Genomic DNA, 19969 nt, shown 5'->3' with positions numbered 1-19969 from the left:
ACACCAGTGTTCCTGCCTGCCAGCAGCCTTTCTCTGAACTGGGTAGAACATGGGGGAAACCCCAGTTTCCCCTGCCCTCAGAGGGCCACACTGGTCCAGCACTTCCACTTGGGTCAGTCCTTCCCTTCTCCAGCCTGGGAGTCTTTCCAAGCCTGACTGACCTGGCAAAGACCTGGTTCTATTTTTACCATTAACCCGGTAAAGATAAAATCTTTCTCTAGAAAACTTACCTTTCCTAAAACAAAAGCCTCATTATTCTGTGGCTCCCGCAGTTGAAATTAAGTCAGAAAAGAGACGTAAACAGTGCAGACGTCAGTCCTACTTACAGCTTCACACATTGTTTGAGCCCAAGCTGCTGAGCACACACAGGGGCAGAAAACACTTTTAATCACGCAATCTGCTCCCAGGGGGCACACTCGCTTTCTTCCTATGTGCCCTTGCTGGTTCCTGCTCCCAGGTTCCCAGGAATGGGTGCACTGGATCAAGCAGGGCACACTTTGAACTGCTCTTTTCTTCTGGATAGCTATCGTAGGGGCACTTCTAGGGCCAAATAGATTCAGGATGGGTGTCAGTAGAACCCCCCAACAACTCAAGCAGATCTGATACTGGCAATAATCTGAAATCAACCACTCCAGGGTTGTGGGTCAGCTGGAACCAAAACATCCAACTGTAGTCCTGTTGGGATAAACCAAAATGCTCTGGGGATGGCAGAGGCTCCACAAGGATCCCTGGATAACTTTAGGTATCATCCCTCCTGCAAGCACAGGGATGACAGGGGCTTCCAACCAAGGGCTGCATTCTTCTGCTGCCCTCCATCCACAAACATGTATCTTGGGAGAAGCAGTAGATTGGAAAACAGCTAGTGAACCCCAGCTATATACCAAAAAAGGGGTATATAAATGTCCTGGTTTGGACGACAGGTGTCTGCTAGGAAGGGCAGGAGCCTGCCTTGGAATGAAAAATGTAAACCCCCTCCTTCCCTATTCCTATAATTTTGAAATCAAGGGGCTCTCAGGCAGAGATCTGGGGATAGGAATAACAGTTCTTTACTAGTATGTGTAACAAGGCAAACAAACAACAACTACAGCATTAGCAACGAAACAGAACCAGGGACCCCATGACAGCTTTCTCAGCTGAGACGGGGAGGGATGGAGGAGAGGCTTTGTTTCACAAACCCCTCGGGAGGGCAGTCAGTGCTGGTGCTCCTGCAGGGCTCTGAGGAACACTCAGCTGGAACAGCAGGGATGAGCTGAGATCCCGGGCCAGTGGCTGAGGTGGATCAGCAGCTGCACGGCGGTGCCTGGCACTGCCACATGTCCCAGCAGGACAGGGAGTGCGAGGCCACCAACAAAGAGGGGAGAAGGAGAAGAAGCAGCAGCTCCTTCTGGGTGATGGTGAATTCCCTTCTCCCAACCACAACAGCTCTGAGAGCCTGTCCTGCTCTGAAGCTGAAGAAAACCAGCCAGCTCTCAGCTGCCCCTGCCCTCCCTCTCTCTTGCCCCCCTTCCCCCCTGGGCTCAGCCAAACTCCCTGTGTTTCCTAAACACCCAATAATGCCAGCAATCAGCTTTCCCCACAACTAATGGGCAGAAATTCCAGAGGTGAGAAGGAACGAAAGGAAGGACAGCCAACAATAAATATAGGGGGGTATATATATGTGTATATATATAGCCAGAGGGAAAGTGAGCATATATGCAAAAAAAGAAGAAAAAAAGAAGCCTAAAAATCCAATCCCTAAGAAAATTCCACTGTAAACCCTCTTGTGTGCTCAAGGATACTAGAAGGTGTCAGCTCATGGTCAGATACTGTACAAAGGGATGTGCTCCAAGGCTGATGAAGAATCATCCAAATGTTCCTGGGCAACTCTCTGGCACATTCAGTCTCACAGGCATGTCACCCAAACCCAGGCACACCCCTGGAGCAGGCACTGCCACATCCTAAGTGCACTAATCCATGCCTTTCCCTGAGTTTCCCCTCTGGCAGGTGGTGCAGCTGGCTGCTCCATCACTGCCCCTTTCTCCTCAGAGCTGGGACTCAGCTCCTCACAGTCCAGTTAAAGAGCAGGATGCATCTTCTTGGTGGAGGGTTTGGTGGAAGGGGAGAATATCACAAACACAAAGTACCCAAGTTATGGGAAGGGATCACACCTGGTCCTTTGTGAACACATCCCCATTTGTGTCAGATCCCTGCAGAAAAGCACTGCTGGTAGCTCCATCTTCCACACCTGGAAGGAGGGAAACTGAGGCATGAGAGCTGGGTGAGCAGAGAGCCTGTCAGAGCAGAGAACAAAGCTGGCCCCTAAGGCCACCAACAGCATCTTGCTGACTGCCCCTGCCAGAGCATCCTTATGGAGCAGAGATTCCATTCCCATTAAGGGATGGGGAACCAGACAGAGATGTGCCTCATGGTGACAGTTTAAATGGCAGTCACTGCAAATGAAGAGCTACAGAAAAGCAAAGGGCTGCCCTGGGCCACACCAGGTCCTGCCAGGGGCTTCCAGATTCACCCACTTTGGTATAAAATCCACCTTGGCCTCCCAGGAATTTGAGCACCTGCTGTGCTGCCGAGGTTTGGTGGAACTATGAATCCCACAAATAATAATCACTCCCCAGGGGTTGGCAGGATTAAGAGCTCAGCACTGGTTGAGCTCAGGAGCTCCAGTCCCAGGACTTGAGACTGTGTGAATGTCAAAAAGATCTCAATTCAGAGCCCAGCCTGAGGGACATGGTGCCAGAGCCAGCAAGGGAGAGCAGCAAGAGAAGGAAGAGATGAAGAGCAGGAGATCAGGAATCATTGGCTCAGAAAAGAGCAGGGAAGGCCATCGCCAGGGTCAGGCCTGAGGCATCATCCCACCCCTACCTGGGTTTTGCATCCCCTCCTCTGCTTCTTAATCATCTGTTATTTGAAGGCGAGATTTGTTTTATTAGGGGAAAAAAAAAACCAAAACAAAACACCATTTATCTGGGTGATTTGCTGAGGTGTGTCCGAGATGGGAGGAATCCAAGTTAATTATTATCTGTCAGTGCAGTAGATGGAAAGTGGATAGATTGAGAAGGTCACAAGGCTGTCTGTGAGGGATGGGATTGCAGCACAAGGTGCCTGTGAGCAGGATCGACTCCAGCTGAGAACCAGGTCAGGAGGTGGTGGCAGAGGAGGCATTTCCCAGTGGTCCTTAGCAGTGAGGAGGAGCTCAGTGCTGGCAGGAGGTCAGAAAGACCTGTACCATGAGCCAGCAGGGAAAATAGAGACACACAAGTGGAGCCAGGCCATAGCCCCAGAACCCATCAGAGGGGATGGAGGGACAGAGCTGGGCAGTACAGCACAGCTCACCCTCAACCATGCTGGATGAAGCTGCTCTTTGCAGTCACCCCAGAAGTCTCTGACTCCCAGCCTCAGGGAGACGTCGCCGCTGTGGTTATCAGCGCCAAAGGAAGGGCGTGGGCTGGCCGGCAAGATGTGAGGAGCCCCGCGTTCCTCGGGTGGCCTTTGGGCAAACTCCACGGCTGAGCACAGAGCTCCTTCCTCCCAGGCCCTGTTTACAGATCTGCTGAGCCTGGCCTGGCTGCTATCACTGCTAAGTGCACAGATAGCACCATTAATAAGCACACTGCTGATAGCACAGGGGCAAACATTGCTCCTAACGTTTAGCAGCTTTCTCCCAACCTCTGAGTAAAGGCAGCTTCTCCAGGGCAGTCATTTCTGTGATCGATCCAGAGAGTTGGACTCACCTTCTCCTCTCCTGCCACTCTCACGCTTGCTTAATTAAACTTGTGTCAATACATTCCAGTAAAACAGCTGTTCTTCTTCAAATTAAGGACCAAATAAGGAGGATTAATCTGTTTCCCAGAGCTATAAAACTCCTCTAGGTTCAATTTCAGCTCCAAAGCCAAGATAGGGCAAGTCAGGCTAGGAAGGATGCCTCATCTTTGCAACACAGATGCTCAGTCCCATTGACAAAACTACTCAAGCACAGCAGGTACCAGCATTTTATTTCAGATCCATCTTTGAAGAAAAAACCTCCAATTTCAGCCAAAGTTTAGGATACATTTAGACTCACGGCCTCCATTTCCCACTTCTGTGTGGCCACCGCAATTTAGGATCATAGCACTGAAAAAGAACAGGTTTGTTAATGCCTTGCACAGAAATAGTTGGCTTTGACAAACAAAGAGACCACCAAATGGCTCTTGGGATGTCCCAGTTCCCTGCTGATCTCTGGAACAGAGTCTGGAAAAGAACCAGGTCCCTGAAAGAGCTCAACTGCACTCAGGGGATCTCAAAACATGAAAGCAAGGAGCAAGGGGATCCAAGAAGGTTGTCCAGACAGGCTGGAGATGCTGATGCTTTGGGGGAAGGCAGAACAAATCTAGCCATGGGTATTCATGAACTCCAGCCCAGACTGCAGCACCTGGGCTCCACCACAGCAGTGGAAGGGGTTGGTCAGACATTAAACATGACCCTTTTGCTCGCAGACATCAAACAATGGCTGCACCAGCACACACCGGGTGTTCTCACCCAGCAGAAATGGGCCCCTTTCAGTCTTGTTTTCCATCCCTTTCGTCACATCCCCACACACGATAACCTGTGCTCCCCCACCCACTCCTGCCCCTAATCAGCTGCTTGGGAACTATGTCATGGCTCTAAACTCCCAGCTCATGTGTTTGCCAGCTGTAAGGACCTCAGGGCTTGGGGGTTCATCCTGGGACACACATAAGTCCTCTCCTTCCAAGGCAAGGTCCATCCTCTCCTGATGGACCCTCTAAACTCACCAAAATTCAGAAATGGTGAATCCCTCCTGCCAGCCACAAAACCTGGGGCATCAGCTCACCACAGAGTCCCAAGCCAGAATCAGTTTGCCCTGCAAAAGGAGACGGATCAAGAACAGCACGGCTTGGACCTAAAGCATCCCTGCCCACACATGGCCAAGACTGTGGGGCTGGCACATGTGGGTCTCACTTTGAAGTCAGCATTAGTAGGTTGTAGTTATCATCTTCAAAAGCAGCACCTTTGTGCCAAAAGAGCATCAAACTGGTGTTATCTGTGCACCAGTGCAGGGGTGGACTGCAAGCTTTACCTTTGGGGTAAGATTTGTGCCCTAGATAAAAGCAAAAAGAAATGGTACACGTGAGAAAAAAAATTTTAGGATCTACCTAAAAACAAGGGAATGTGGAACTTAAGTGGATTTTGGCCAAGGCAGTGTGGGTAAGCACTCCCAGCACAAGCTTAAGCCAGGAGATTAGCTCTACACCTGCCTGAGCCATGGCACAAATTAGTCACCACCGTTTGTGGTTTTACCAGTTGGCACATCCTGCACCGAGCCCGTTGGTGTGAGGCAACCCAGCAGGTGCATAAAGGAGCTGCTCCCCATTGGCTGCCTGTGGCAGATCTGAGAGCTTCCCACTGGGTAATTAATGTAATGACAATAATAGACACAAAGTAAATAAGGTGGAAAGAAAATAAATCAATGGGCTGTGAGCAGAGGCTGCATTTAGTGAGGAGCAGCCCTGACGGCTCCTGTCTGCACCTTGGGCTGTCAGAGTCTCCCATGTGTCCTGGTGGCATTCCAGCCGCTGGTTTGAGATCGGCTGCGTCCAAGGCTGTGCCGGCTCCTCGGGCAGCAGGAGGCTGCAGGCAGGTAAGGGTTGCGTTTGGCCGCTCCCCACAGCACAGCTACGGGGTCAAGGGTCCCTCTGTGAGCCCTCTGGGCACTTGGGTACCTCCTGGTGCAGCCTGAACCGGCTTCCTGCTGATTTTATGGCCTCTAAGCTCCCTTTGGAGCAGAGAAGCTACAGCCCTAGAAGAAAGGAGGGAGTTCGCCCCTCTGCTACCAAGTTAGGAGAATTTTGGAGAAAAATGGGGAAGATTTTAGGATCAATCTCCACCAAGAGAAGTGCCAAGGAATTCAAGGCTTGGGGGTTCATCCTGGGGCACACAAATTAATCTTCTCCTTCCATGGAGAGGTCCATCCTGTCCTAATAGACCCTCTAAACTCACTTAGAGAGAAACGCTGAATCCCTTCTGCCAGCCACAAAAACCCAGGGGATCAGCTCACCTCAGAGTCACAGGGGCAAGGGCAGAGAGAGCACCTCTGTGCACACACAAAAGAAAAGGGAATCACTAAATTTCAATCCCTCCTCAATTTCTCCCCAAGACTACCTATCACAGAATGCTTAAGGTTCCCCCGACTCTCAAACACATCTCAGGGAGCTTTTTATTTCACTCCAGCCACTCTTCACTACAACCAGAGCCACACCCTGGAATGAAAGCACCTTTCCATGTACCAAATCTGTAGAGAGGCTGACCTTGCCTGATTGCTTTATGTGAGCAAGATTTCCCTCTCAAGAGCAATACAGTCCTACCTAAATTTTACCAAAAAGTGGATGGAAAAGCTCCCAGACTCTACCTGGGCCAGTCCCTCCAGCTCCTCTGTGTCAGAGTCCTCACAGCCTTGTGCTACAAGAGGAAAAAGAAAGAAAAAACAAGTACTAATTAATTCTTATAATTAATTTATTAATATTAATTGTTTGCCAGTCTCAGCCCATCTGGGTGTGAGTTTGGATCTCCCAGCAGCTTATTCCAAACTTTACAGATCCTTTGTTTATTCTCTCCAATTCTGCGACAATTTGTGTGACCATTCAAGGAGCCTGTAACTCTCAGAGCCCAAAAACAAAAGGAAGAGGTCAGACTCATCAACTGAAAATCAAACAGCTCTGAATTTCAGAGCAGGTCTGAGCTTGCTCTTCATTTACACCTAATCCTTACGGCAGCAAAGGGAAAGAAGAAAACCTGAACTCAGGGCTGGAGAAGCTGTGAAAGGTGAGGGTGGGAATGGTTTGAGCACCTCTGGTCCCAGCAGCTCCTAGTACTGGTGGGGCAGGGCAGAGACATCAAACACCCACTTTAATGCTGGTGTATCTGGACAGGTTTTGGCAGAAGGGCCTTTCCCCGCTGCCCTGCAATGACTGTCCACTGGGAAATTTTTAATGCCTAACCTGGGCTAAAAACCAATCTCCTTTTCCCCTCCATTCAGCTTCTGGAGAAGGAAGGAGAAGCTGCAAAGCAAGGAAGGGACATCACCACACAAGTGGCCTTCACAGCACAGCACACAAGCTCCCATCTCAGCACATCTTCCCTTTAAGCCTCCCCTTTTATCAATGCAACAAGTGACCCCTAGGCAAATGAGCCATGTCTGACAAGAAAGTCTCCAGGCCTTGCCATCACTGCAAGAGCAGGTCAGCATCAGCCCCAACAGACACCTCCAAGATCCATTATGAGAAGTTCTGGCTGTACCGTCACTGCTCTTCGGTGCAGCAGAGGGACCGGCAAGCTCAGAAGGCTGGGCAACTCTTCTCAGGGCTGCTGGCCATGAATGTGGTGTTTCTGGGCAGTGCCTTCATCAGCAGCATGATCTTCAACAAGGTGGCCATCACTCTGGCAGACGTCTGGATCCTGCTCTCCATCCTCAAGGTCCTGTGCCTGTTCTGGATTATTTACTACCTGCTGGGCACCAGCCGGCAGCCACACGCGGTGCTCTACCGGGACTCCCACGCCGGAGCCATCTGGATTAGGGGTAAGTTCTGCTTTTACTTCTTCTCTCATGCCTTCTTCCAAAGACTTAGAAGGCAAAGCAACTCGTGCCCTGTTACTAGAAGAGCTAGAAGCCATAGGATATGCAGTTAGGGCATTGGGAATCTCCCAGTTTGTGTCAGGCTGATGGGCATGGTGGGTGCCATGGAGTGGAACCAGAACAGCCAGGAAAGCCTGAAATTTGGCTTCCCTTCAGCCTCCAGTCAAACTTTGCTCTCAGATCCCTTCAGAAAGAGCAATCCAGGCATAACCCCTTTCCAGGATGGCAACTGAGCATCGTGGGAAAGCCATAGGAATGATTTTAGGCAGGAGCACTTTGAAAAGTGAGAGGAGAATCACTGTGTTTATCCTCCAAGAGCACCAGTGGCCCTATGTCAGCATCATCCTCACTTAACATCACCACAGCCTTGTTGCCAGGGAAGGATTCTTATCCATTGAGTCACATCCCACTGACACCCAGGCTTTCCTGGGAGATTTTCCCCTTCTGTATTTGCCCCACCTTAAGAAACAACCCTTTTCCCAGAAGCCCTACCTCTGGTCTGTCATGGAGTTTTTAATTAGGCACTGTCTTGTTAACTAAGTATAGACAATAAATTCAAGGAAGCTGTAAGGTACTTGAGTACCAAAAGCTGCAGAGACATGTTCAAGACAAAAGGGAGAAACAATCAAAGGGTCCCAACTCCTGCAGATGGGGCTACTGCAGATGGACCTGTGGTCATCTCAGGTTTCCCCCACAAGGCAGAAAGCATCACCCATAATTAACTTACCCCTGTCATTCCAGATTGTACAGGGAAGCTCAAAACCCCCATCCCCACCTTGTATCCAAGGACAAGAAAATACCCTGCATTTTCCCAACACCTTTAACCAGTCAAAGCACACAATCAGGTTCAAGAATAAGGCTCTCCTATTTCCTCTTCTCCTAAAATCACAAGAATTCCAGGAGAAAGATTGCCAGCTCCACACAAATCCAAGAAGCACAAGGCCTCCTGTCCCCAGCCAAGCTCAGATGCTCCACAGACATGTCTGCGTTTATTTACTGGTCCTTTGCTGTTTGTCCAGGGTCAGTGCTGCTGTTTGGCAGTTGCAGCATCCTCCTGAATGTGTTTCAGATTGGCTACAGCACAATCCTCATCCACTGCAAATCCAGGGTGGAAATCTTGTTCCCCAGCATTGGAATCCTTTTTATTTGCACTCAGGTACTGCACATCACCCTTCTGGAAGCTTGTTTATTCTCTCTATCCCATTCCTGGGAGCCGCTGGGTTGGGGGGAAGCTGGGAGACATGGGAAAGTGAATGAACATGGGGCATTCTCCTGAGCATTGAAAGCATTAAAGCATCACACATCACTTCAAACGCTACCTGCACTCCCTGTGTGTCACATTGAGAGACAGGGAAGAAAGATTCAAAAATTACCCTAGAAATACCTGACATACCAGGTCCAGAGGAATTTGCATTGAAGTAAAGTAAGGAGAGAAGAGAGGAAATTTCAGGTTTTGCCAGAGATGTCTTTGCACCAGTCTGAGCCTCAGCCCTTCTTTGTATTTACCAATCCATCCACCCAACAAAATCCTTTGCACACAAAGATATCTTGCACCATTTTCACCTTGCTATTCAACACCAGCCCTCTTTTTTACGGACCCAAAGCCATATTTGAAAAGCAAACTAATTCCCACCTCAGCAGCAAATACAGGACAGAGGAACACGGAGCTTCAGGATGGGCATTCAATGCAGTCACACATAAATGTTGCCCTTACCCAAGGATGCCAGCACCTGCCTCAGCCCTGGGGTGCAGGTGCACACATGTCCCTGCACCCTTGCACAGAGGCAGGTTTGCTCCTGCTTGGACCTGTATCTTCTTGTCTACCTGTCCCTTTCCACCATGTGTGCAGCCAGCTGCCAACTTTGCCCTGCTCACACTGTTACTGTTCTCAACTTGCAGGCTTACTTTCTGTGGCATCACTCTAAGGACTGCATTCAAGTCCAGCACAACTTCACCAGGTAAAAAATGAGGATAAAAAATGTCTTCTAGTGCTCTGAAGAAATTTTTCCTTTCTGCCTGTGATATCCACTATGATTCCTGCTAGAACTGTGTTTGATCCTACACAGGCCCTATATTCTGGGTCACACAACAACCAAACTATGCCTTGTTCAGACTCATCCCCCCTCCCCTGACCTGAGCTCACCAGCTCCCTTCAGTTTTCCTTTGTGCCTTGGAGCTCTGCAAAGCTTGTTCCTTCCTGCCAAAAATCTTCCTGCTGCCTGTCTCAGGGACCAGCTCACAGGAGGGAGGATGGGAGAGGGTGGTCTCCCCATTCCTATCACTGGGAGGTGTCTCAGCTTAGGCCAGCTTCACCAGGCATTGCCTGCCCTGCTCCTTTGGAAATGGCAAGTGAGAATGTGCTCAGCTGTGTTTGTGCAAAGCCACACCCTACAGGCCTCAGGCAGATCGGGCCTGAACACCCCATGTGTGTTCAAACCAGTACCAGCAAGAGGGGAAGGACACACTGGCCATGGACCATCTCCAAACATTGTACAAGTCCTGTGTCTCCTCCCAGGTGTGGGCTGATGCTGACCATAGCCACCAACCTTCTCCTCTGGCTCCTGGCCGTGACCAACGACACCCTGCACATGGAGATCGAGTCTCAGCTGCGCGAGGTGGAGCAGCGATTCGCAGGCAAGGCTCCTTCACATCCCCACTGGTGTTAGGCTGACACAGATGACTTCTAGGGAAACAACATTTCACAGAACCCTGAAACTGAGGGCTAGAAAAGGAAAAGCCCACCATAAATTAGAATTTTTTTCTTGCTTTTTCCTATTAACTGCAAGCACAAGACTGCTAGAGTAGAAGAGGCTCATGTGACTGCTGTGGTCTTCTTTCTGAGGATACAGAGGAATAAAGGGGAATCTAATATTCCAGGGGTAGAAATAGAGAAGGCTTTGTTGTGAAGGAAAAGGAGTCTCTCATCCAGCACCTGTGGTGGTGATTGTGGGTGGGAAAAGACATTAGCTAAACTTTGTTATTCTGAAACCTCACATCCTTTATGACTGAGTAGTAGCCATTTAACTTCCTGCTGATCCCTGCTTCTGAGGCACAGACACACATATTGTGCCTGCACACAAGAAACTCCCAAAGACAGCCATGACATCCAGGCCATCTCCCTCTTAATTGTCACCTTCCTCTTCTCATGCTCCAGGCAACGAGACTACCTCGTGCACATGCCCAAACACGACCATCTGCAAAGTCTTCCAGAAGGGCTACATCCTGCTCTACCCCTTCAACACCGAGTACTGCCTGATCTGCTGCTCCGTGCTCTATGTCATGTGGAAGAACGTGGGGAGACACATCAGCCACCACCACGTCCCGCACACCAAGCCCAAATTCAAGCTCCAGGGGGTGGTCTTTGGGCCACTGCTGGGCACCAGTGCTATAATCATAGGGGCCTGTGTCTTCATGATGTACCAGATCCAGGCCACCAGCTTGGTCCCCAGCCACCAGGTCTTTGTGATCTACTATTCTTACTATATTGTGCTCCTGCCCCTGATGAGTGTTGGTGCCGTGATCGGGACAATCATCCATGCCTTGGAAAAAAAGGAGCTGGACACGCTGAAGAACCCAACCCGCAGCCTGGACGTGGTCCTGCTGATGGGGGCAGCCCTTGGCCAAATCGGCATGTCTTACTTCTCCATTGTGGCCCTGGTGGCCACTGACCCCAGGGACCTGCTGAACAGCCTCAACTTGTCCTACTCTGTCCTCCTCATCTTTCAGAACATCACCCAAAATGTTTTTGTCATCGATGGGCTCCACCGGCGGCGCGTTGTAGCAGAAACTGAGGCCAAACGTGTCAGACACACTGGGCAGCACACGGTGGGTGCAGAGCTGCCTGGGGAAGAGGACACCACGCTGAGCAGCAAACAGGAGTACAGCCAGCCACCTCCTGGCAAGGAGGAAGACACTAAAGAAGAGCAGAATCATGAAGCCCACAGCCAAAGACGAGTGAGCGTGCTGGAGCTGGGACAGGAGATCCGGAAAGCTTCCTTGTCCTACATCCATACCTATTCTCACCTGAGCTGGAAGAGAAGAGTCTTGAGGGAGATCTCGTTCTTCTTGATTTTGTGCAACATCATAGTAAGTACTGTGCTCTCTGCTCCATCCCAGCTCTGGCTGAGCCATGGTAACCTGTGACACAGACATGATCTCTTTCTCTTGTATTCCAGACAAAAAAACCTTTCCCCACTAAATTTCAACCTAGTGGTGAGGCAAGTCAAGACCGGTTTTGCTGTTAATACCCCACCCTCATAATTACAAAGTCTCTCTTTTACCCTTAGAGTCAAGTATTACTGGGTTTCATGGGTGCAGGGAGGAAACAGCTAATAAATCCTTACTTGCCAAGATTTTACCCCCTAGGAAAAACTTCATTAGGCTCATTAAGGGTGTTTCATGAGAAACACGAAAGAAAATGTGGAGCACCAGCATTAAGTCTCTGTAAACATGAGTCTCCAGGCTTGAAACTCACCCAGTAAAGTACACTGTGGTTTGGGATCTTGAATCAACGCTGCAGCCTTAATCCAGTGAAAACACATTGCCCAGGGAAACAGCGAAACCCTGTAGAAAGATGAAGCAGGCTGGGGCAGAAAGGGGCTGTCATTAGGTTTCCAGGGATTCAACAGGATTTTAGTTACAGCAAGGAGTCAACAGCCTAACTATGGGTTTTCCTTCTCCTTACTGGCAAGGAGACTACTGTGATACTCCTGAAATATTCCTACAACCACTTGAACCAGTGCTGAGATTAGGGTGTAAGTAGAGGACAGTTTGTCATCCTCTAACTTGTGTTTCTTTTCCTCACATCTCTCCAGCTGTGGGTCATGCCCACATTTGGGGCTCACCCTGTCTTCGAGAATGGAATGGAAAGGTCATTTTATGGCTACTCCACCTGGTTTGTGATCGTGAACTTCGGACTCCCCTTGGGTGTGTTTTACCGCATGCACTCGGTCGGGGGGCTCCTGGAGGTCTATGTAACAGCCTAAGCCAAGGGGCTGGGGAGAATCAGTGACGCTGAACAAAGATGCAGTAAGCAGCAGATATCCATGTGTAAGCTTCCAAGATTTTTCTCCCTCCAGCTTCTACTTGGACTTCTTGTACAACATCACAATGAATTTCAGAAGAGGTTCTTTGATATTATCCTTTTCTACCATAGAGAATAGACTCAAAGCCCATAAACAAACTCTCACTGCTCTCAGGAATCATACATGCAGTCACCAGTCTGTTTGGCAGCAAGTGGAACTTTACCAACTCTTATTGAGATCTTCCAGATAAAAGAATGCAAGGGCAGAAAAAATGAAGACTGGCCTGCACCAATTCAGAAAATCAAAAGCAATCAAAAAATAAAAGCTGTAACATGACCTTGCCTTACTGAGAATAAACGCTGTTTCTTTCTACAGGCACTCCCAGAGCCTCAAGTAGGAATCACTAGGGAAGCACTGTGGGGGATCTTTACTCACCATGGATGATGTTGTCACTGGTATGGACTAGCCAAGGTCCCATCCTTGCACACAGGGCTAGTTCAAGAGCAAGCCACTGCCACATCCACTGTGAATCTCTCCTCACCCCAACACTTTGGCCCTTGCTGCTGCCTTGCACATCCACAAACCTTTCCTGGGTTTCCATGCACAAAGGAAGGCAGCTGCAGTGAGGTGCCTTATCAAAGACCCATTAGGATTTGTTCCATAGGGATGCCTGCTTTGAAAGCACGTGGGAGAGAGCAAGGGGCTTGTGACTATGGGTCCCAAATTCAGAGCCTGATGAATGGAAATAAATTGAATTTTCATGTGTGTCTTGTGAAATCTCTGCATCTGCTCTGCACTCAACAGGCTCAAAGTCAACTCACTTAAACTGCTCTTGCATTCAGAACTTGTGTGAGGCTCTGAGCAACCTGGCCTAGAGGAGGGAATTCCTGCCTACAGCAGATAAGCTTTATAGTCCCTTCCAACTCAAACCCTCTGGGATTCTATGAGATTTAAGAGCAGGCCTGCTCTATAATCAATCAAAATCTGTCATAACCCTTACCTAAGCATGGCACAAAAGGTATTCTCATTATTGCTTCTGTTCCTCTGTAAATCAATCCCAGGATCAGTGTGGGTTTAGGATTAGAGCCTATTTATGGGGGGTTTTTGGGATTCCCTAGTAAAGCAAACTCTTCCAAGACAGTGAGGATTCTGCATTTGGGCAGTGATAGCACCTTTCTGTACAACTCTAAGTGAGACTGATTGTATGAGCATGAACTTTGCCCAATAAGTGTTTGTATTTGGGCCCATGTCAACAGAAACATGTCATGAGAAATAACAGCTGGATAAATTAGGCTCCAATAAAGTTAATTATTATTCTCATATCAGTGTTTGTACCATGGGATCCACAGGACATACATGCTAAGGTCTGACCTCAAACCTTCTTCCTAGTGACTGACAGCCTGGGGACAAAGAAGGATGGCACTTCATGGGCAAATCATGACCTGGATTTTATCCAGTTTAATGGATAAAACACTGGTTTAAGTTACTGAACTTTACAGAGCAGGTGACTTTGGATTGAACACTGAATGCATGACTGAAGACATGATCAGCATGGACAGGAATGAATTCCACCAACTCCAACTCTCACCTACAGCCACCACAGATCAGATAAACAGTGAAGGCACTCCATGTCATTTCCTAACAAGGGCCAGGGTGCCTGTTTTACAGGTCTCAACTACACAAAGGTTTTATACATGGTTCACGAACTCAGAAGACTTGATCCTGTTTGATCTTTGATGATGCTATAAACACAGAAATGGCCAAACCCACACAATTCAGGGTCATTTTCCAGAGTAAAATCTTCACTTCTGATTATAAAAAAATTACCACTGCAGAGGAAGCCAGCCCATGGTTCCCTAGTGGCACAAATCACCTCAACGTTAGACAAACAAGATTATAAACCTCTCTCTGAGGAAGGAAAAGAAGTACCCAATTGCATGTTTCAATTAATCTTTATCTTTCTCTCCATAAGTAAGCAAAGAGTTTACAGTGCAAGTTGATTTCCACAGAACAAGGATCAGACTCCAAACACCAAGAAACAAACAAAAAGGCTTCCAGAGAAACTCACAAAGAAACAAAGCAGAAAAGAGAGGACGGAAGAGATCATGAGAACCAGCAGATCCATGTGAGTGAAGAGGCAAAGCACATGGGACACAGGAGGCCCCATTCCAGCTGTGAGGTGCAAGTGCCATACAATCAGTCTGGCCCCACCAAATCACATTCTTATACATGAGATTCTCCAAGTGAAACAGAGCCCTTACCCTGTTTACACCTGAAGAGAGGTGGGGTCAGGATGGGAATAGTGCTGGGTGGCAAAGTGGGTTGGAGATGGGAGGCAGGTGGGGGAATAACGTCTCTCTATTTCACGTATTTCTTATCCTTCAGCAAACCATTCTGGTTTTATTTCACTTTCTAGTGGCCCAGGATTCCATCCTCTTTCAGTGCCCAGAGGAGGAAACCACCTGACTACAGGCCAGTGGAGGCCAGCAGCACACTGGAACAGCTCTCTGGGAGAGGATGGCCATGCTGTTACCATTGCAGCTGCAAAGCTTAGGCCAGGGTTACAAGTCACAGAGTATGTGTCACACTATCCCTGTACGTAATGTGACAGATCTGTGTCCCTGCAGTGATGCCACTGGGTCTAACCTGCAGCAAACAGCTCATGGCCAGCAATTCAGCTCCCAAGAGCCTGAATAAAAGAGCACCAAGGACTATGCTTTGATGGAGAGCGGAGGGTCACAGTTCATGACAGGACCCCTCACATTTCATTGTCTGAAGACCACATGGGTCTAAGACAGCAGCCCCTCCCAGTAGAACATAAAATTTGATTCAAACCCCAGGGTGTCTCCACTCACCAATATGTAACCCCATGATGCTTAACCAAGCCAGGAACAGCAGATCTCCCACCAATTCCCATTCTGGCTTCCCAAAATTTATGCATGCTTGGGACCCAATACATTCAAGATCCAATAACTTCATCGATAAGCAAAATGCCCTGAAGAATTAAACTTTGCCTCAGCACTCTCCACTCTCTACTGACATGGAGATGCTTTTCCTCCTACAACTTCCAAATTCCTCCTACAACTTCCCTGAGTGCCTCCCTCAAACCCTTGCCTTAACAGCAGTGTGCAAAAGACCCTTCTGCTCCCTGCATTACATCAGTTTTCCAGGCAAAGATGGAAGGATATGGTTCCTTTCAAAACCAAGTGACGGTGTCCTTTCAGCCAGTGTGAGAAGACTTTAAAAGTCATGTCTCTTCTCCTTGCTCTCACTGAGCCAGTCCCTTCCTCCCTGTGTGCCCACATGGATAAAACAGGGCTTTCAAAACTAAGACAGTCTCCTTTGCAACAGCCTACCATGAAGGACAGGCTGCAGGGCCTGGAAGCCACACCAACAAAACTTCTCAAGCAGCTTTCCAGGAAAGGACTAGAGAGATTCAGAACCGAGACACAAAGTTTTCCTTCAACATCTTCTCCTTTCATTTAGGTGGGAAAGACTTCTCTATATGCAACTGAGACACCAGGGAGACACCTGCAGCCAGAAGGGATGCCCTGGAAACTTTATGGAGCTACATGGAAGTAACTGCAGTTTCCAAACCCTGTCTCCTGCAGGAATAGCAGCTTCTCCCTTTGCACCCAATTTACAGCTAGTCTTTTTCAATGAAATGCTGACTCTGACCAGGGCAAAGACAGGGTCAGATTGGTTTCCAAACCACATCCAGAAGCAAAAGAGTAACAGAGGAGCTAAGAACAGTCTGATTTCTAGTGCAACCACAACAATGGACAATCCCTTAGATATCTTTAACTCAAGATTCATAGTGAAGGGTGAAGGAAGAGAAGTGAGCTGGGGGAAGGGATGTCCAAGCAGGTCCCGATTAAAGCTTTAAATGACAGGGAGGTAAATGAAGTGATTGTCCTTTTGGTCTCTCAGCTGGATGTGAAATGCAGGAATAGCTGTGATGAAGCAGCACGCCACAGTCCTTAGATCCAGTGTATTTCTCTCAGTAGAGGTAAGTGCTCTCTTCAGACCCGTTGAATTTCAAACAGCTTAACATCTGTGTCATACCAGATTGGGGGATCCACGTTTCTGAGAGAGAAAGACAAAAGTCACTTTACTCCCTAGCCAGTGGCCAGTTACACAGAATTCAAATCTCACAGCCATGATTACAGGAGCTGGCTGCACAGCATGCCTTCAGCTTTGCATAAAAGGAAATCACTGGTTGAGACAATGCACCTTACAGGGAGACAGTATCTACAGCATGCCACAAAGCCAGAGCTTTGCATAAAATCTCTGCACCAGACCCTCTGGGCAGCTTTTCTATTCCCTGATGCTGCCAGTTTCCAAACAAGCAGCACTCCCAGATCAACCTCCTTCATGTCACCCACTCAAAGTTTTCAAGCAGCTGATTCTCCCCAGTCTCTTCCAAGGGAAAAACATCTTTCTATCCTGTAAATATGAGATAACCCAGGGCTGGCTGAGTGCATGCATTCTCTCTGTAGGCCTCCCAAACGTCTGGAAAAGACCAAGTCACACTGCACCCAGCTGGTTTACCTCAAATAAATAACTCCCCACATGTAGGTGCGGAACCACATAGCAGTGCCCGAGTTTGCCTGGTACTTGCGGATGAGGATGGGGTGAGGCACTGGCAGCAGCCCCACCAAGGTGCCATGCTGCAGGAACTTGAGGATCTCCGACTCATCCGTGAGACCTCTGCAAAGACACAGACCAGAAACATCCTTAGCATGTCCCACAGACACCTCCAAAATTGCTGCAGCACAAAGGATCAGCCTAAACAAACACAGCTACCGAGCCATGGCCAAAGAGAACACACCCCCTCTCCTCTGTAAACAGAGTGGAAAAGGGATCAGACAAACAAGATGTTTGGCAAGGAAAGTAACAACTCTGCTGAATCCAGGATGCTTTCAATTAAACCTTACAAGGTTTCCCTTAGGGGCCCTCCAAATTCAAACTCTGCCAACTTCACATTGCTCCTTAAACACCACACAGCCCTTCCTCTCCAAAAATCTCCTTACTTGTCAATGCAGATCTTCTCCACCTGAGGGACCAGCACCTGTAAGAGCCGCATGATTGTCTGCAGAGGAAGCTTTGACTTCCAAGACATCACCTATAGGTAAGAAAACAGCAGGGAAATCAGTGTACTGCATTAGCAAGTTTTTACAGCTGTCTCTGCAATCTCTGCAACAAATGAAGTTTACAATAATCACAAAGCTGGTGGGTGAACTGAGTGCACAGGAGAAATACAATAAATCCTCTGTTCAGATGCCCTTACCCAGTCAGGAGTTGGAGTCCACTGTCCACTGGAGGATGCACTAGAGAGACGCCTTCGATCCCGCCAGGAATGTGATGCCTCCTATCCATAAACATTATTTTTAACAAATAAAAACAAACTAATGCAAACCACACTTAAGAGTAAGAAATACAATGTATTTTCTGCTGATATTCTCCCCAGATTTTCTAGGCCACTATTGGGAAAGACAGCTCAGCCTGTCCCTAGAACACGTCAAGCCCACCCAACCTTCATTCACCAAAACCCATGTGCTCTGACCCAGAGAGTGGCAATATTTGATGAAGTTGGAAGACCCTGTGGAAGGTCACTCCAGTCACCACTGTTGACACTCTGCTGAACAATCTACCCATGGCAGAGTTAAACCAGGACTGACAAGAGACTGTTCAGGCATGCTTCTTTCTCTTGGCACAGAGATTAAAAAGCTAAAGGCCACAGATTTTTCAGCCTCTCTCTACTGAGTATCTTTTGGATTTTTTTGTGTTCATTCTGGAATATCTTAAAGAACATTTTTGTCCAAGGGTAGGGTCCCAGCAACTCCTATCTAATAACTCTTGCCTCTTGAGGAATGACTCACTCAACCACTTTCCATATTCATGGTGGGAAGGAGGGAAGAAAATAACCCTCTAAAATCACTGTCGATCTCTGCACAAGGTGAAAACAGAGAAACTTTTGCCTTTAGCAATGCTCCCTGACTATTCACTGCTACAGCCTAGAGCTGACTTTTCTACAAAACAAATGGGAATAGCACTTCCTTCCAACAGCCATCCTGCATGGACTCACTCATTCACTCGTCACCTTCACAACCAGAAACAGCCAGCTTAGGGCAGAGCTTTGCCAGTGTTGTTCAGCTGGGGAACAGCTTGAGTCAGCTGCTGGACACACATGGAAAGACCCATGATTATGTTTCATGGGCTGCTGGAAGAAGAAAACCTTCCACAAGTTCTCAGTCAAGATCTCATTTAATGACAACATAATTAATTGTGTGCTAAGATGTCTCACTGGCCATGGGCCTTCACCTGGCAGGCAAGGCCAGGAAGGGGAAGTAAAATTAGTACTGGAGTATTTGGGAATTCTGTACATTCCAATCTATTCAAATCCACTCTGAGGGCAGCACCTCAGCCCAGCTTTCATGGGAACACACTGCTCACAGCACCAGCTAGCTAAAAGATTCTGGTAGAGCTCTTCATCCCAAGGGAGATTAAAAAGAAGCAGCAGTAAGAACCTGAGCTGAAAACATAAGGATGAGGAGGTTTCACAGACATCCTCTAGCAATTCTGCACTCACTGCTCTGTCATAGTCTTCATGTTAGAGAAAGCTCATTCAAATGCCCCAGCTCTTGTGTCACAGCGCAAACATGAAACACCCAAGATGATGCAACAGCCCTTCTGAACCACGTTGTGTCCCAGCACCCTGCACGTGTGCACACTGCCTTTAGTGCAACGCCTTTTTTCAGTGGGCCAACAGACCTCTTCTTCTAACCCCTCATTTTTGTTCATTTCGCCTTGACCTTCCCTGCACACCAGTGTCTGGCCTTACCCCACTCCAGGGCTCCCCATCACTCAGGGCTGCAGGTGGGTTTCCCTCTGGTGACAGCTGGGAAGCCTCAGGCTCCAGTGAACGCATAGTCCCATCCTCTGACACCTGGGACTTCTCTGTGAGCTTGTCAATCCCTGTGTTCAAAAGAGGAAAAGCTCAGAAACACAAGTTAATTAAATACGTTTAAAAGCAGAGGGCTCTTCCCTGCCCCACTATGCATAGACACCCTGTGTCTCTGCTGATATTGGAAAAGCTCCTCTTTCAACAGGAGAAGCAAGATTTAGCTTTGATTTCACAACCCCAAAGGAGTTTTTCTTTACAGAAATGCTCCCTGAGGAGGAGGAACATAGGTTCATATGGATAAAGTTAACCTGAGGCAACAGGTCAAGATTAGGACAAATGGTCATGTGGACACTAAGTCTGAGAGGACAGAAACTCAAAGCAGTTTGTTTGTGATCAGCTTGGGCCAACTGATCT

At 48.3% G+C, this 19969-nt stretch overlaps 2 protein-coding genes across 2 annotated transcripts in view; one reads left to right on the top strand and one right to left on the bottom strand.

The window, feature by feature from the left end:
- The first annotated feature begins 7095 nt into the window (after positions 1–7095).
- On the top strand, positions 7096–12984 carry OTOP3 (otopetrin 3). The gene is made up of 6 exons (XM_023938645.2): positions 7096–7567; positions 8644–8780; positions 9524–9582; positions 10140–10258; positions 10779–11710; positions 12439–12984. The coding sequence occupies exons 1-6, from the start codon at positions 7183–7185 to the stop codon at positions 12607–12609; spliced, it is 1803 nt and encodes a 600-aa protein (XP_023794413.2). The 5' UTR covers positions 7096–7182; the 3' UTR covers positions 12610–12984.
- A 1597-nt stretch (positions 12985–14581) lies between these two features.
- HID1 (HID1 domain containing) overlaps positions 14582–19969 on the bottom strand; it is a 26525-nt gene continuing 21137 nt past the window's right edge. Inside the window, exons 15-19 of the mRNA XM_023938643.2 lie at positions 19493–19626; positions 17939–18019; positions 17682–17773; positions 17200–17358; positions 14582–16734 (exon numbers count right to left, since the gene is read on the bottom strand). Coding sequence (XP_023794411.1) covers positions 16671–16734; positions 17200–17358; positions 17682–17773; positions 17939–18019; positions 19493–19626 — 530 coding nt within the window. The 3' untranslated portion in view covers positions 14582–16670. The remainder of the gene's footprint in view (positions 16735–17199; positions 17359–17681; positions 17774–17938; positions 18020–19492; positions 19627–19969) is intronic.

The sequence above is a fragment of the Cyanistes caeruleus genome, chromosome 19, assembly GCF_971803275.1.
Source record: "Cyanistes caeruleus chromosome 19, bCyaCae1.hap1.1, whole genome shotgun sequence".
NCBI lineage: Eukaryota > Metazoa > Chordata > Aves > Passeriformes > Paridae > Cyanistes > Cyanistes caeruleus.
The sequence above is the reverse complement of the archived record's forward strand: the minus strand, read 5'-3'. Positions and strand labels throughout refer to the sequence as shown.